This window comes from Mustelus asterias, chromosome 5 (assembly GCF_964213995.1).
Source record: "Mustelus asterias chromosome 5, sMusAst1.hap1.1, whole genome shotgun sequence".
In the NCBI taxonomy this organism is placed as follows: Eukaryota; Metazoa; Chordata; class Chondrichthyes; order Carcharhiniformes; family Triakidae; genus Mustelus; species Mustelus asterias.
This window is the reverse complement of record NC_135805.1, coordinates 41,059,141-41,076,481: the sequence shown is the minus strand read 5'-3', so window position 1 is coordinate 41,076,481 and position 17,341 is coordinate 41,059,141. Positions and strand designations below refer to the sequence as shown.

General features: G+C 45.1%; 1 protein-coding gene across 1 annotated transcript in view; it reads left to right on the top strand.

Annotated features, from left to right (window-relative positions):
* Nucleotides 1-17,341, top strand: part of cep162 (centrosomal protein 162) — a 135,263-nt gene that overhangs the window by 87,248 nt on the left and 30,674 nt on the right. The window contains exons 22-23 of the mRNA XM_078212451.1: nucleotides 7,807-8,441; nucleotides 15,713-15,854. Of these exons, the coding sequence (XP_078068577.1) occupies nucleotides 7,807-8,441; nucleotides 15,713-15,854 (777 nt within the window). The remainder of the gene's footprint in view (nucleotides 1-7,806; nucleotides 8,442-15,712; nucleotides 15,855-17,341) is intronic.

Here is a 17,341-nt window from a genome sequence, read left to right as displayed (position 1 = left end):
GAGGGCCGAAGGGCCTGTTCCTGCTGTATTGTTCTTTGTTCTTTGTAGGTTCTTTACTCAGAGAGTGGTTGGGATGTGGAATGGACTGCCTGCTGTGATAGTGGAGTCGGACACTTTAGGAACTTTCAAGCAGTTATTGGATAGGCACATGGAGCACACCAGAATGATGGGGAGTGGGATAGCTTGATCTTGGTTTCGGACAAAGCTCGGCACAACATCGAGGGCCGAAGGGCCTGTACTGTGCTGTACTGTTCTATGTTCAATGTTCTAAATCTTGCCGTTCACACAATCAGCAGCCATATTTGTTTGCAAAACAATTGTGACTGAGCGTCAAATATAACCCATGACTTGAAAATTGCTGAGGGATATACATGGGGAGGTAGTAAATTGGATTAGACACCGGGTCAATGGAAGATCCGACCTCCTCAGAAGAGAAACACGGGACACGGTGGACAGAGTACCCTTCATCGTCCAGTACTTCCCCGGAGTGGAGAAGCTACGGCATCTCCTCCGGAGCCTTCAACATGTCATTGATGAAGACGAACATCTCCCCAAGGCCATCCCCACACCCCCACTTCTTGCCTTCAAACAACCGCACAACCTCAAACGGACCATTGTCCGCAGCAAACTACCCAGCCTTCAGGAGAACAGTGACCACGACACCACACAACCCTGCCACAGCAACCTCTGCAAGACGTGCCGGATCATCGACACGGATGCCATCATCTCACGTGAGAACATCATTTACCAGGTACACGGTACCTACTCTTGCAACTCGACCAACGTTGTCTACCTGATACGCTGCAGGAAAGGATGTCCCGAGGCATGGTACATTGGGGAAACCATGCAGACGCTACGACAACGGATGAATGAACACCGCTCGACAATCACCAGGCAAGACTGTTCTCTTCCTGTGGGGGAGCACTTCAGCAGTCACGGGCATTCAGCCTTGGATCTTCAGGTAAGCGTTCTCCAAGGCGGCCTTCACGACACACGACAGCGCAGAGTCGCTGAGCAAAAACTGATAGCCAAGTTCTGCACACGTGAGACGGCCTAAACCGGGATGTTGGCTTTATGTCACACTATCAGTAATCCCCACAGCTTGCCTCCTGGACTTGCTGGCTGTCCTGTCTGGAGACAATGCACATCTCTTTAACCTGTGCTTAATGCTCCCTCCACTCACATTGTCTGTATCTTTAAGAACTGGTTGGCTGTAGAGATTTGCATTCTAATCAGTATTCTGTAACTTGATTTTGTGTCTCTGTGCCCTGTTTGAGAGCAGATTTCCACTCCGAAGGAGCAGCGCTCCGAAAGCTAATGGCATTTGCTACCAAATAAACCTGTTGGACTTTAACCTGGTGTTGTTAAAACTGTTTCAATGGAAGAAGTCAGAGAATGGTTGTGGAGAATTGCTTCTCTGAGTGGAGGCCTGTGACGAGTGGTGTGCCACAGGGATCGGTGTTGGGTCCATTGTTGTTTGTCATCTATATCAATGATCTGGATGATGATGTGGTAAATTGGATCAGCAAGTTTGCTGATGATACAAAGATTGGAGGTGGAGTGGACAGTGAGGAAGGTTTTCAAAGCTTGCAGAGGGATTTGGACCGGCTAGAAAAATGGGCTGAAAAATGGCAAATGGAATTTAACGCAGACAAGTGTGAGGGGCTTCTTCAAGTAGAGAGTGCTGGGAGTGTGGAATGAGCTACTGGATAAAGTGGTAAATGCGGGGTCACTTTTAACATTTAAGACAAACTTGGACGGGTTCATGGATGAGAGGGGTGTGGAGGGATATGGTCCAAGTGCAGGTCAGTGGGACTAGGCAAAAGATGGTTCGGCACAAACAAGAAGGGCCAAAAGGCCTGTTTCTGAGCTGTAATTTTCTATGGATCTATGCCCTAAGAATATGAAAGGCACTACATGAAAAGCAAAGCCTTTCTCTGAGGAATTGCACAGTGAATGATATCAGTCAATATAGGCTATCCATCCTAGATCCCAGGAAATAAAGGGATGAAAATTAAAAATAAAATAAAGTTAAAATGTTTTTATGAAGTTGAGATTTTTGCCCTACAGGCAATATGGTCTGAATGGGGTATATGCTAAAGTTGAAAATCAGACCACAAAACTGTTTCCATCAAGTAATTTATTTGAAACATTTCTTAGATGCAGCAGATTTCATTGAACAATTTTAACTCCACAAATATGAAACATACCTAAATTCACACAAAATGATTACACCCAAACATTAGTTCTGGGGATAGGGCCTGGGTGCAATTGCGGTTGGTGCAGACTCGATGGGCCGAATGGCCTCCTTTTGTACTGTAGGATTCTATGATTCTATTATTGGAAGAAAAATACTTCCTTTCACAATGAATTTACTTTCATCTGTTTTGCTTCACTTGGCTTGACTTTACTTTAATTAGATATACAATCTTTACTGTGTAATTTCTCCTAATCATTCTCTATGTCTTCAGGGTTGTTCTCAAAATCCTCAGAATCAAAATCTACATCTATACCAATTAATGTAGAGCATCAAGGAGCAGTGCCGGGGGCATTGCCAGGCCACGACCTGGCCATGTTCCTCACACCCGGGGGCTGTACACACTTTTAGGACCCCGGGAAGTCCTCATGATAGGTTCACTCTAGATGAACCTGTTGTAAATGGCGCGAGAGTGGCGTCACTCCAGCACCTGCTGAATATACGGTATGGGGGGGTGGGGTGGGGGGAATGTCCTGGAGAGAGTGCTCGCTAATGACATGCTAATGTATTAAAATGAGCTTTCTGTGGTCCGCAGCATGTTTCACGCCACTCGACTGATAAGATTGGAGCTCAGAAACTTGCCGATATGAATCATGCTCTCCAGATTTTGAGAATGCGCCACCATTCCTGTAGATGGAGAGTATGGGCTCAAAATCACTCTCCTATGTTCTTGCTTCTTGAGCCAAGTTAAGAGATTTCTTAGCGATGCTACATGGCTGGTATACTTCCTGCTGTTTTTCCGAGAAGTGTTTTGATCTTGTTGTTGTTGCTGCCAGAAGAAGAACATTCAATGCGTCAGAAAGCTCACGAAGGGTGGCAATCATACTTTACCATTTGCAAAACACATTGAAGGTAGTTTTTCTTTTCCATTTTATTGCACCACAATATTCAAATACTTCTGACTACTGCCAATATCTGGGTCTGACTCATGATTCATAGAGGTTTCCAGCGTGGAAACAGGCCCTTCAGCCCAACTTGTCCACGCCGCCCTTTTTTTTTAAAGCCCTAAGCTTGTCCCAATTGCCCACATTTGGCCCATATCTCTCTTTATCCATCTTACCCGTGTAACTGTCTAAGTGCTTTTTAAAAGACAAAATTGAACCCGCCTCTACTACAACCTCTGGCAGCTTGTTCCAGACACTCACCACCCTCCGTGTGAAACAATTGCCCCTCTGGACACTTTTGTATCTCTCCCTTCTCACCTTAAACCTATGCCCTCTAGTTTTAGATTCCCCTACCTTTGGGAAATGATATTGACTATCTACCTTATCTCTGCCCCTCATTATTTTATAGACCTCTATAAGATCACCCCTCAGCCTTCTATGCTCCAGAGAAAAAAGTCCCAGTCTATCTAGCCTCTCCTTATGACTCAAACCATCAAGTCCCGGTAGCATCCGAGTAAATCTTTTCTGCACTCTTTCTAGTTTAATAATATCTTTTCTATAATAGGGTGACCAGAATTGCACACAGTATTCCAAGTGTGGCCTTACCAATGTCTTGTACAACTTCAACAAGACATCCCAACTCCTGTATTCAATGTTCTGACCAATGAAACCAAGCATGCTGAATGCCTTCTTCATCATTCTGCCCACCTGTGACTCCACTTTCAAGGAGCTATGAACATGTACCCCTAGATCTCTTTGCTCTGTAACTCTCCCCAACGCCCCACCATTAACTGAGTAAGTCCTGCCCTGGTTCAATCTACCAAAATGCATCATCTCACATTTATCTAAATTAAACTCCATCTGCCATTCGTTCGCCCACTGGCCCAATTGATCAAGATCCCGTTGCAATCCGAAATAACCTTCTTCACTGTCCACTATGCCACCAATCTTGGTGTCATCTGCAAACTTACTAACCATTCCTCCTATATTCTCATCCAAATCATTAATATAAATGACAAATAACAGTGGGCCCAGCACTGATCCCTGAGGCACATCGCTGGTCACAGGCCTTCAGTTTGAAAAACAACCCTCTACAACCACCCTCTGGCTTCTGTCGTCAAGCCAATTTTGTATCCATTTAGCTACCTCACCCTGGATCCCGTGAGATTTAACCTTACGCAACAACCTACCATGCGGTATCTTGTCAAAGGCCTTGCTAAAGTCCATGTAGACAACATCAACTGCACTGCCCCCACCTACCTTCTTGGTTATCCCTTCAAAAACCTCAAATTTGTGAGACATGATTTTCCACTCACAAAGCCATGCTGACTGTCCCTAATCAGTCCTTGAGTCTCAAAATGCCTGTAGATCCTGTCTCTCAAAATACCTTCCAACAACTTACCCACAGATGTGTGGCTCACTGGCCTGTAGTTCCCAGGCTTTTCCCTGCAGCCCTTTTTAAACAAAGGCACAACATTTGCCACACTCCAATCTTCAGGCGCCTCACCCGTGACAATTGATGATTCAAATATCTCGGCTAGGGGACCCGCAATTTCCTCCCGCGCCTCCCACAATGTCCTGGGATACATTTCATCAGGTCCCGGGGATTTATCTACCTTGATGCGCTTTAAGACTTCCAGCACCTCCTTCTCTGTAAGTTGTACACTTCTCAAGATATCACTATTTATTTCCCCAAGTTCCTTAACACCCATGCTTTTCTCAACAGTAAATACTGATGAGAAATATTCATTTAGGATCTCACCCATCTCTTGTAGATCCGCACGTAGATGACCTTGTTGATCCTTAAGAGGCCCTACTCTCTCCCTTGTTATTCTTTTGTTCTTTATGTATTTGTGGAAGCTCTTTGGATTCTCCTTTGCCTTATCTGCCAAAACAATCTCGTGTCCCTTTTTTGCCCTCCTGATTTCTCTCTCAACTCTACTCCTACACCCCTACTCCTACATCAATTGTGATGAGCATCATAGATAAAAGCTTCCTTAAAGAGTCTTGGTCTCTTACTTGCAGCCTGGCGCTGCTTGCATTCTGTCCCTCTCAGTCAACCTCTTGCTCCAGCCTCCTCATCTTCCCTTTCAAAAATCCTGCCTGCTGCTTTCTGTCAACTTTTTGTCTTTTTGTTTTAGTCTTTTTCAACTTCCCTGACTCTGCACACCACCTATCACTTTCACTTAACGCATAATAATGGGTAGTGTCTCAACATAACTTACATGCAGCAAATCAAATGAGAAAAAAAACAAATGAAATATGAAAGAACGTTGAGGATTTATATTGTAAATTTGTGACATTCTATAATTAAGCTTAGTTAACTCATGTTTGAATTATGGTGTGACTATAGGCAGGACCGCAGAATCCCCTGTTAGAAGGCCATAGTCCCCATTTGAAGTAGTTACATGTTAACTCCCCGACGGCATGCGTCTTGGTTCAAGATATCATCCCACCAGGTTTAGTTGAGATTGGCCCAACGTCCCCTGAGGAGTTTGCCAACAAAAATAAACATTTTGCCTTTAGGTATTGATTAAAGCAATGTTGTAACAAAATATTCATTCATTTATGTGTGCTCTGCTCAAAGGTAGATCCTTGGCTCGTTGTGTGCTAATGCTTAACCTTGAGCTGTTTTTGTCGGTAGTTTTTGTCAGCTGGTTTGCCATTGCCTTCCACTTGCAGGGGCAGGGCGAGGAGACAAGTCCTAAGTCAACTCAGCTGGAACAGGCATCGAACCCGCAGTGTTGGCATTATTCTGAACCAGAAGCTGGCCAGCTGAGCTGACTGGCCTCAACAAGATGCAACCTAATTTAAAAAAAATAATACTGTGGATTCTGGAAAAAGAATCAGAAAATGTTGAAAATACTCAGCAGGTCAGGCAGCACCTGTGGAGAGAAGGACACAATTAATGCTTCAGGTCGATGACATTTCCGGATCTGATGTAGTTATCCTCCTGAAGCCATTAACTCTGTCTCTCTAACAGCAGATGCTGCTGACATGCATATAGAAAATCAACCATAGTTGATGTGCCACAGTGAGTGTTCTATAATCTTTTGAACTAAAAAATTGGAAGCGGGAACTGTGCATACTCTGTATTAATATAGTTGTGATATCCTGTTCCCGTGTAAAATGTTGGAAATGCTGCCTTGAGTCAATACCATTTGAAGATACAATTAAACAACTTTTAATTAATTCTAAACTAACCTTTGGTACCCAACAGTGTTTCTTCTCATTTGTTTACGTTGCGCATGGCTTGTTCATTTCAATACATGGTACCCTTAATTTCTTTTGTGACCCACTTTCTTTGTCCAATGTCTTAGACTTAACTAGACTGTTTCTTTCTTGTCCCAATTCAACCCAAGTCTGACCTAACACACACCCTATTGAGCACAAACACTGCTTCCTTGTAGCTTTGCCTACCCCCTCAGACCTGCCTAAGCCTCTGCTGCTGGGACTGTCATTCAGCCCTTTGTTGCCTCCAGACTTAATTAGTCCAAATTTTTCCATCTTCCACTTTCCAAAGTATCTGTTGATAACATGAGAAGGACAAACTTGGAGCCCTTGCCTTTGTGCCAGAAACTGAAGTTCTAGACACAGAATCTTTGCATATCAATATTATTAGAGGAATTCATAAAGACAATGCAGGGGGCTTTTTAGGGAGGTGATGGCCAAATGATAATATTACTAGACTATTAATCCAGAAACTCAGCCTAATGTTCTGGGGACCTAGATTCGAATCCGGCAGATGGTGGAATTTGAATTCAGTAAAAAAAATCTGAAATTAAGAATCTATTGATGATCATGAAACCATTGTTGATTGTCAGAAAAACCCATCTGCTTCACTAATATCCTTTAAGGATGGAAATTTGCATTCCTTACCTGATCTGGCCGACATATGACTCTCGAGCCACAGCAATGTGGTTGAATCTCAACTGCCCTCCAAGGACAACTAGAGATGGGCAATAAATGTTGTAAGAAGTTTAACAACACCAGGTTAAAGTCCAACAGGTTTATTTGGTAGCAAAAGCCACACAAGCTTTCGAAGCTCTAAGCCCCTTCTTCAGGTGAGTGGGAATTCTCCAGTGACAATAAATGTTGGCCAGCCAGCAACGCCCATGTCCCACAAATGAATAAAAAAAGAAGGTTGCTAGAAACGTTGTGCAGTTGTTGAGATCTGTCATAGGATGACTATCCTCTGGATCTTTCCTAACTTTTTCTTAAACAGTAGTCTCACTTTTATAATTAAAAAGACCATGCCTCCCTTATGATGATTTTGGTTTACACAAACCCACTGCAGAGCGTGATCTCATAACAGTCATTGTGGATACGCAGTAAAGTAAGCATATTGTAGTCTAACAGATAAATGTAGTTATTAGAAGGTTACACAGAGTAACTTATATGATGACATCTTTGCAAAGCGGCCTTGGTCATTCGAACTGCTTTGTGATATTCTGTAACAATTTCTTATTTCAACAGATTCTGCAGAACATTTACCCACAAAGTGGAGTCTTAAACATAAAATGAATTTTTCAGTAAAACTTGTAATGCACCTAACACTTCAACCTAAACAAGTTCTGCTGCCTATTTCACATCACACACTAGATCCCACTGATCCATCACTCTTATGACCACAAAAAGTTTATTAAACTTCTGTATATTTTCCAGATTCAGTATGAACAGAGAGTCTCGGAGCTTGAACGGCTTTTAGTGGACAAGCTAACTCATGAGAAAGAAAATTTTGATGACCCTGATCCAGAAATGAAGATACTAGAAGAGGAAATTCTCAAGTTAAAAGAGGCCCACAAGTCCAAGGAAAATCGACTCCGGAGTGACATTGAGAAGCTGAAAAATCAACTCTACCAGACAGAACTAAAGTTAATGGAGAGGGAAGAAAGCTCCCTGCGAGTGGCTGACCAGCATATGCAGCATACGTATCAGCAAGCCAAGATAGAGAAACTCAACTTAGAACTGGCTTCCAAAAACCGAGAAATACAAGAGCTTTCAAAGACTTTGGAACATCTACAGAGAGAGAGGAGGGTGCTCCTTAATAATAAAACACTAGCTGACAAATATGCACAACTGAAGCCAACCAAGAAATCCAGAAAGGACAATGAGTCTACCCCAGAATCTTTCCCAGCAACTATCGACGAAAAGGTTTATCAGCCAAATGACTTTTCTGGTTCTCATATCTCTGAGGTTCTGAAGGAAAATGACATGCTGAAGAACAACATCGAGAGATATTCTTTGGAAATAGACCAGCAAAGAGCAAAATTGGCCCAATTTGAAAATGAAGCAAGGAGGTAAAGATGGGATTTAACTTTATTGATGTGTTTCTGTGAAACTGCAATTTGAGCAAATTGTGCAGTATGTAGTGTGGTATTAAAGCATGCACTTTAGGAAGAGCTAAGATGACGCCATCGACCCTCCTCTTGTCCAAAGGCTAACCATCACTTCCTGAGAGCCTCAGACGAGCGAACAGCTGTCCAATTGTGCTTCAGGGTGAGCCACCTGTTGCTCTTGGCAGTTCACTGCCTCAATGTAAAATAGGCCCAGGGCTCAATGTCAGGACACATCAAGATTCACTATTCGGTGCTCCTGAGTTTCTAAGCTGTGGTGCTTTATCGAGCTTTTAAATATACCTCACGATTTTTTTCTTATTTGTACATGCAACGAAGACATCAGTTATTTCCATTTGAATTACTTTGGAGTGCAGTGATTATTGCATCGACAATCATGGCAACCATTTTGTACAGCAAGATCCCAGCAGCAGTTACTTAATATTGGTGAGGTTGGCTGAGTCATCAATGCAAGGCAAATCAGGACATGGGATGAATACATCTATTTTTTAATCACAGAGGTGCTAGGGTACGGAAGAGGCCATTCGGCCCCATTGTTTCTCCTCCCTCTCTCCAAATACGCATTATGACTTAGTGCCATTCTCCTCTCTCTGAATATTGCTTCTTTCAAAAATCATCTAATGCCCTCTTAAATGCCTTGATTGAATCCGCCTCCATCACACTTCCAGGCAGTCATTCCAGATCCAAACCAATTGCTGTGTCAAAATGTTTTTCTCGCATCGCATTTGCTTCTGCAATTCACTTTAAATCTATGTCCTCTCATTCTCTGTCCTTTTACAAGCAGGAATAGTTTCTCCCTACCTATTCTGTCCAGATCCCTCATGACTTTAAACACATCTCTCACAGTGGTTATCACTGCTGCATCACAATGCCAGGAACCCAGGTTCGATTCCCAGCTTGGATCAGTGTCTGTGCAGAGTCTGCACGTTTTACCTGTGTCTGCGTGCGTTTCCTCCGGGTGCTCTGGTTTCCTCCCACAGTCCAAAAGACATGCTGGTTAGATGCATTGGCCATGTTAAATTCTCAGTGTACTCAAACAGGTCGCCTGAGTCTGGCGTCTAGGGGATTTTCACAGTAACTTCATTGCAGTATTAATGTAAGCCTACTTATGACACTAATAAAATAAAATTTAAACTTTAAACAAATCTCCTCTTACCCTTCTCTCCCAGGAGAAGAGTCATAACTTCTCTAATCGATCCTCATAACTAAAGTTTCTCATCCTTGGAACTATTCTTAAACCTCTTCTGCACTTTCAATGCATTCACTACCTTACTATAATGGGGCGCCTAGAATCGTTCACAACACTCCGTAAGAGTTTTAACAACACCAGGTTAAAGTCCAACAGGTTTATTTGGTAGCAAACACCATTAGCTTTCGGAGCGCTGCTCCTTCGTCAGATGGAGTGGAAATGAATTTCCAAATTCCAAAGAATTTCCAAAGTAATTCATTTCCACTCCATCTGACGAAGGAGCAGCGCTCCGAAAGCTAATGGTGTTTGCTACCAAATAAACCTGTTGGACTTTAACCTGGTGTTGTTAAAACTCTTACTGTGTTCACCCCAGTCCAACGCCGGCATCTCCACATCACAATACTCCAGCAGAGATCTAACTACTGTCTTGTATAAGTTCAGCATAATCTCCTTGCTCTTGGATTCTATGGCCAAAATTCTCCCCAAAAAAATTTTGAAGTGCTGAATTCGCAGGAAAACTGGAGTAATTCACGCTGTTTTTCTTCAGTGGGAGTTCACACTAGGATCTCCCACACTCTGTGCAATGCAAAGGCCACCAGCATGAATATCATTAGATTTCAGGGGGCGGGGCCTATCCATGCTGGAGAGGCTGAAACCAGCAGGCCTCTGCGTATGCGCAGTGGCCCCGAACTATCAGCCCCAGGTTTGCTGGCCAGCTCAATTGCTGTCCTGCCTAGGACCCCCGCAGTGCTGCCCCCCCACCATTCCCCCGAGTCTCGACCCTTCCCACCCCCCCCCCCCACCCGCCCACTCCAATCTCCAGCCCCTACCTCCCCGCAGTGCCAAACCCCTCCACCCTCTGCAGTGCAGACAGCCTCCACCCCCACCCCCCCTTTGCAGGCAGGCCACCCCTCTGGCTGACCCCCACTCCCCAGCCTGTCCCGATCGCTGGCTTCCCTCCTGCCCCTCTTGATCACTGGCCTCCCTCCTGCCCCCATCAATCCCAACGCAGAGTGGCAGTGGGACCCCTCGTCCCTTGACACTGCCCCATGCCCGATGGGCAGTTCCAAGGTGCCCCCAGGGCATTGGCACTTTGCCCCTTGGACAGTGCCAGGGGTCATGATGTGTAGATGCCGGCGTTGGACTGGGGTAAACACAGTAAGAAGTCTCACAACACCAGGTTAAAGTCCAACAGGTTTGTTTGGTAACAAAAGCCACTAGCTTTCGGAGCACTTGCTGCTCCTTTTTGTGCCAGAGGGCCAGGCTGTCACTGCCTGGGTGGCCATGCCTAGGCAGCACCACCCCCAACTGCCCGACCTTGATTGTCCCCCCCTTCACTCCAGCGGGGTCAGGCTGCTAGCTCCCCAGAAGCGGGGAGCTAGTGTAATCCCTGCTGGAGTGAAACACTCCTGGGGGGGGCGGGGGGGAGAGAGAGTTGTGAGGGGGAGGCTAGCGGGCCCGGAGAATTCAGTCCCCGGCCACTAATTACATGAGAAATAGATTTACATAAGATTGAGATAACTTACCTGTCTTCACGCTGGTTTCCAGCACGGATCTCATGGCGCTGGAAATCCGTCGCTGGGGGATGCATGTGGCGGGGGCACATGCACGAATCCCACACATGCCTGGCCATGAGATTCTCTCACCCCACTGTGCTAGACAAATAGCGCGACGGAGTGGGAGGATCGCCCCTTATGCCTCTGTTAATACTAAATGCTTTATTGACTGCTCTTTCCACCTGTCCTGCCACCTTCAACGATCTATGCACATGTACACAAAGGCCTCTCTCGCTCTGCTCCTGCACCCCCTTCAGAATTGTACCCCGTATTTTATATTGTCCATGTTCTTCCTGCCAAAATGCATCACCTCACACTTCTCTGCATCAAACAGACTTATCTGCCCTCTCCACTAACTTGTCAGTGCCCTTTTGAATTTCTACACTGTCCTCACAGTTATAATGTTTCCAAGGTTTGTGTTATCTGCAAACTTTGAAATTGTCCCCTGCACACTTAGATCTAGATCATTAATATATATCAGGAAAAGCAAGGGTGCCAGTACAGACCCCTGGGAACTCCACTGCACACCTTCCTCCAACCTGAAAATCATCCATTGACCATTACAATGTTTCCTATTCCTCAGCCAATTTTGTATCCATGTTGCAACTGTCCCTGTTATTCCAAGAGCTATAACTTTCCTCACAATTCTCTTGTGTGGCACTGCATCAAATGTCTTTTGCAAGATCATGTGCGCCATATCAACATCATTGCCCTCAATGACCCTTTCTGTTACCTCTTCAAAAAACTTCAGCAAGTTAGTTAAACACCATTTCCCCTTTAGAAATCCATGCTGGTTCTTCCTAATCAACCCACATTTTTCCATGTGACTATCAATTCTATCCAGAATAATTGTTTCTGGAAACTTCCCCATCACTGAAGTTAAACTGACTGGTCTGTGAGCTGGGTTTGTCCTTGCAACCTTTTTTGAACGAGGGCATAATGTCTATAATTTTCCAATCCTCTGGCACCTCTATTAGGTCACACCTCACCCTCCGTCTTTCCAGTGAGAACAACCCCAGTTTACCCAATCTCTCCTCATAACTAAGCCCCTCCAAACCAGGCAACATCCTGGTAAACCTCCTCTGCACTCTCTCTAAAGCCTCCACGTCCTTTTGGTAGTGTGGCGACCAACGTTCTATACAACTGCAACATCAGACCCCAACTTTTATACTCTATGCCCCGTCTTATAAAGGCAAGCATGCCATATGCCTTATTCACTACCTTCTCCACCTGTGGCTTAGCTATGGCAGGGCAGCTCGGCCGAGTGGAATGACAGTGTAGAAATTCAAAAGGGCACTGACCGAGTGGAAAGACTATTTCCTCGGGTGGATGGAGCTATTACGAGGGGGCATAACTATAGGGTTCATGGTGGGAGATATAGGAAGGATATCAGAGGTAGGTTCTTCACGCAGAGAGTGGTTGGGGTGTGGAATGGACTGCCTGCAGTGATAGTGGAGTCAGACACTTTAGGAACATTTAAGCGGTTATTGGATAGGCACATGGAGCACACCAGGATGGTAGGGAGTGGGATAGCTTGATCTTGGTTTCAGATGAAGGTCGGCACAACATCGTGGGCCGAAGGGCCTGTTCTGTGCTGTACTGTTCTATGTTCTATGTTCTACCTCAGGGAAGACTGAAAGATTATGGCCAGTACCTCTGTAATTTCCACTCTCACTTCCATCAGTAACCTTGGATGCATCTCATTCGGCCCAATGCCTCGTCAATTTTAAGTACAGTCTATCCAACACTTCCGCGTTATCGGTTTTGAACAGGTTTAGTGACAGAGTTCCCTTGTCTGTCACTATGGCCTTGGTATCTACCACCAAGGTAAAGACAGATGCAAAGTATTCATTTAATACCTCAGCCATGCCCCCTCCAACATGTGTAAATTCCCAGGACTCTAAAGCCCTCCCTCCTGCACCATCTTTCCAGCCATTTCCATTAACTGCCTAGTTCTCTTGGTCAAGGCAGTTCCCTTTCTGCCTCCAGGCCCCTAAGATGCAGGGTGACCACCTCTCTGAACATGCTGTCCGCAAAACTTTAAGCCTTGCAGATGTGTCACAATGGCCCCAGCTGCTGCTCCAGCTCTGAAACCCAGGGCTTAAATTTCTGCAGCTGGCAACATTTCCTGCACGTGTGGTTGTCCATGACTCTGGTAGCATCCATGACTTCCCACATATCGTAGGCCTCACATTCCACTCGGCCGAGCTGCCCTGCCATAGCTAAGCCACAGGTGGAGAAGGTAGTGAATAAGGCATATGGCATGCTTGCCTTTATAAGACGGGGCATAGAGTATAAAAGTTGGGGTCTGATGTTGCAGTTGTATAGAACGTTGGTTCGGCCACATTTGGAATACTGCGTCCAGTTCTGGTCGCCACACTACCAAAAGGACGTGGAGGCTTTAGAGAGAGTGCAGAGGAGGTTTACCAGGATGTTGCCTGGTTTGGAGGGGCTTAGTTATGAGGAGAGATTGGGTAAACTGGGGTTGTTCTCACTGGAAAGACGGAGGGTGAGGTGTGACCTAATAGAGGTGTATAAAATTATGAAAGGCATAGATAGGGTGAACGGTGGGAAGCTTTTTCCCAGGTTGGTGGTTACGTTCACGAGGGGTCATAGGTTCAAGGTGAGGGGGGCGGGGGGGGGAGAGGTTTAACACGGATATCAGAAGGACTTATTTTACACAGAGGGTGGTGGGGGCCTGGAATGCGCTGCCGGGCAAGGTGGTGGAGGCGGACACACTGGGAATGTTTAAGACTTATCTAGATAGCCACATGAACGGAGTGGGAATGGAGGGATACAAAAGAATGGTCTAGTTTGGACCAGGGAATGGCGCGGGCTTGGAGGGCAGAAGGGTCTGTTCCTGTGCTGTATTGTTCTTTGTTCTTTAGTTCCCTTACGTTAACTATTCCTAGAGTTTCCTTCTTAAATCCAAGTGTAGCTACTTCCTTAAAAATAATAAAATGTGGGTGATCTGATTGGTAAGTTTGCAGATGACATGAAGATTGGTGAAGTTACTGATAGTGCTGGGGATTGTCAGAGGATACAACAGGATATAGATAGATTGGAGACTTGGGCACAGAAATGGCAGATGGAGTTTAATCCAGACAAATGTGAGGTGATGCGTTTTGGAGGATCAAATTTAGGTGTGAATTATACTATAAATGGCAGAACCCTTAGGAACATTAACATACAGAGGGATCTGGGCGTGCAGGTCCACCATTCCCTAAAAGTGGCAATGCAGGTGGCCAAGCTGATTCAGAAAGCATATGGTGTACTTGCCTTCATCGGGTAGGACACTGAGTGCAAGAGTTGGCAAACAATATTGCAGCTATATAAAACCGTGGTTAGGCCGCATTTGGAGTATTGCGTGCAGTCCTGGTCGCCAAACTACCAGAAGGACGTGGAAGAGTGCAAAGGAGGTTCACCAGGATGTTGTCTGATCTCGAGGGTGTTGGCTTTGGGAGGAGAGGTTGAATAAACTAGGATTGTCTTCACTGGAAAGACGGAGGCTGAGGGGAGACCTGATACAGGTCCACAATATTATGAGAGGCACAGACAGGGTGGAAAGTCAGAGGCTTTTTCCCAGGGTGGAAGTGTCAATTACAAGGGTGAGAGGAGGAAAGTTTAAGGGAGATGTGCGGGGGACGTTTTTCACGCAGAGAGTGGTGGGTGCCTGGAACGCGCTGCCAGAGGCTCTAGTAGTGGAAGCAGGCACATTAACAACATTTAAGAGGCATTTGGATGGGTACATGAATAGGGAGGAAATAGAGGGATACAGACCAAATAAGGGCAGAAGGTTTTTTTTAGTTTAGTTAGGGCATCATGATTGGCATGGGCTTGAAGGGCTGAAGGGCCTGTTCCTGTGCTGTACTTTTCTTTTTTTGTAAAAATAATACGCTCTCCTAATTTGCAACATTTTAAACACAGTGCCTAACATCAGTTTCTTACCAACCAATTAACTTGTGGTTTTCCTATGATGTTACTATTTGTTTTATCTCTGTCACATTTTGAACTCAGTGTAGCCGGTGTGCTTCTCCAACTCCCAAGATAAATATAGGCCTCAAGCCTCGGCCTTAAATTATCTGCTCCTGCTCCGGGCTGCTCCCTCGCATGTCCGCCACCCCTCCCACTCCCAAGGTAAAAGTAAATGGTTCTGCTGGTCCTTTAATGTCCACCTGAACCATTGGAGTGGCATGCAGGGCCACCATTCAGCATCCTCCCTTGAAGATGGGACTGTTCTCAGCACCTGACTAAAGCGTCGACCCAGGGTATGTACTCCGGTCCTGGAGTTGGGCTTGCACTCGCAGTCAAACTCGGGTGAGATTAAACTGACATCCGGTGAAAAATAATGAGGAACTGTGTTGCTGGATTTTAAAAAAACATAACTTTAATATGTTCTCGTTTATGGTCACTGTTTGCTAATAGTTCATATAAAATAAGGCATTTGAATGATTTTCTTGCCACTGCAGAGCACAAGAAGGTATTGCTGAGCATGTTGCAGCATTAAAAGCAGTTCATCAGCAAGAGGTTGAACAGTTATTGACACAGCATGCACTGGAACACTCCTCCTCCAAAGTGGCTGAATTGACAAATAAAATCTCCACTCAAGAGGTACTGACAATTTACTTCCAATGTAGTGCTCCTGAAAAGCATTTCTTTTCAGTATTAGTGTTCAAGAGTGTCGCCGGGCAGAGATAATGGATTCTGAATTTCATAAACAATGTGGGATTTAAAAATTGAGTAATTTGTTGTGTGTGTTTATTATGGGATTTGGGGGATTAATGGAGTGGGCAAGGTGAGCTTTATTTGATGCAGCTTTTTATGATGGAATTTGATCAATATTAAAGATGTTGTAACATTATTTATTACAAGAAGGCAGATATATGGGTGAGGGCCGGGAGATCAAAGGCACAGAAACAGTATCAGTGGGATTGGATGGCCAGGATTTTCATCTGAGCTGGGTTGGATTTTGTTTTTATTCTGTGAAGGGATTTGAACCTCAGTTGCTAGGCCAGCATTTGTTGCTCTTCCTAATTGCCCTTGATGTGGAGTACATAGGAGCTATTGTCACTCCACCTCTACATTCTGTGCCTGCGTACCTCTCTTCACCTGACGAAGGAGCAACGCGCTCCGAAAACTTGTGATTTCAAATAAACCTGTTGGACTATAACCTGGTGTTGTGTGACCTCTCACAATTGCCTTTGGGAAGATGGTGGTGAGCTGCCTTCTTGAACCACTACAGTCCATCTGTTGGACTGCAGGTAGTGACAAGAGCAGTTAACTCCTTGCCCAGAACTGACCTTACCAGGATCCTTTTGATTTGATTTATTATTGTAACATGTACGGGGATACAGTGAAAAGTATTGTTTCTTGCGCGCTATACAGACAAAAACATACCGTTCATAGAGTACAGAGTGGAGAAGGAAAGGAGAGGGATGTCAGAAGCTGCAACGTGACATAGATAGGATGCAAGACTGGGCGGAGAAGTGGCAGATGGACTTCAACCCGGATAAATGTGCAGTGGTACATTTTGGCAAGTCAAATGGGATGAAGGAGTATAATATCAAGGGTAAGACTCTTAGCAGTGTCGAGGATCAGAAGGACCTTGGGGTCCGGGTCCATAGGACTCTTAAATCGGCCTCGCAGGCAGAGGAGGTGGTTAAGAAGGCGTATGGTGTGCTGGCCTTCAATCGAGGGATTAAGTTTAGGAGTCGGGAGATAATGATGCAGCTTTATAAGACCCTCATCAGACCCCACTTGGATTACTGTGCTCAGTTCTGGTCGCCTCATTACAGGAAGGATGTAGAAATTATTGAAAGGGTGCAGAGAAGATTTACAAGGATGTTGCCTGGATTGGGTGGCATGCCTTATGAGGATAGGTTGAGGGAGCTCGGTCTTTTCTCCTTGGAGAGACGAAGGATGAGAGGTGACCTGATAGAGGTGTACAAGATGTTGAGAGGTATAGATTGGGTGGATTCTCAGAGGCTTTTTCGCAGGGCTGAAATGGCTGCTACGAGAGGACATAGGATTAAGGTGCTGGGGAGTAGGTACAGAGGAGATGTCAGGGGTAAGTTTTTCACTCAGAGGGTGGTGGGTGA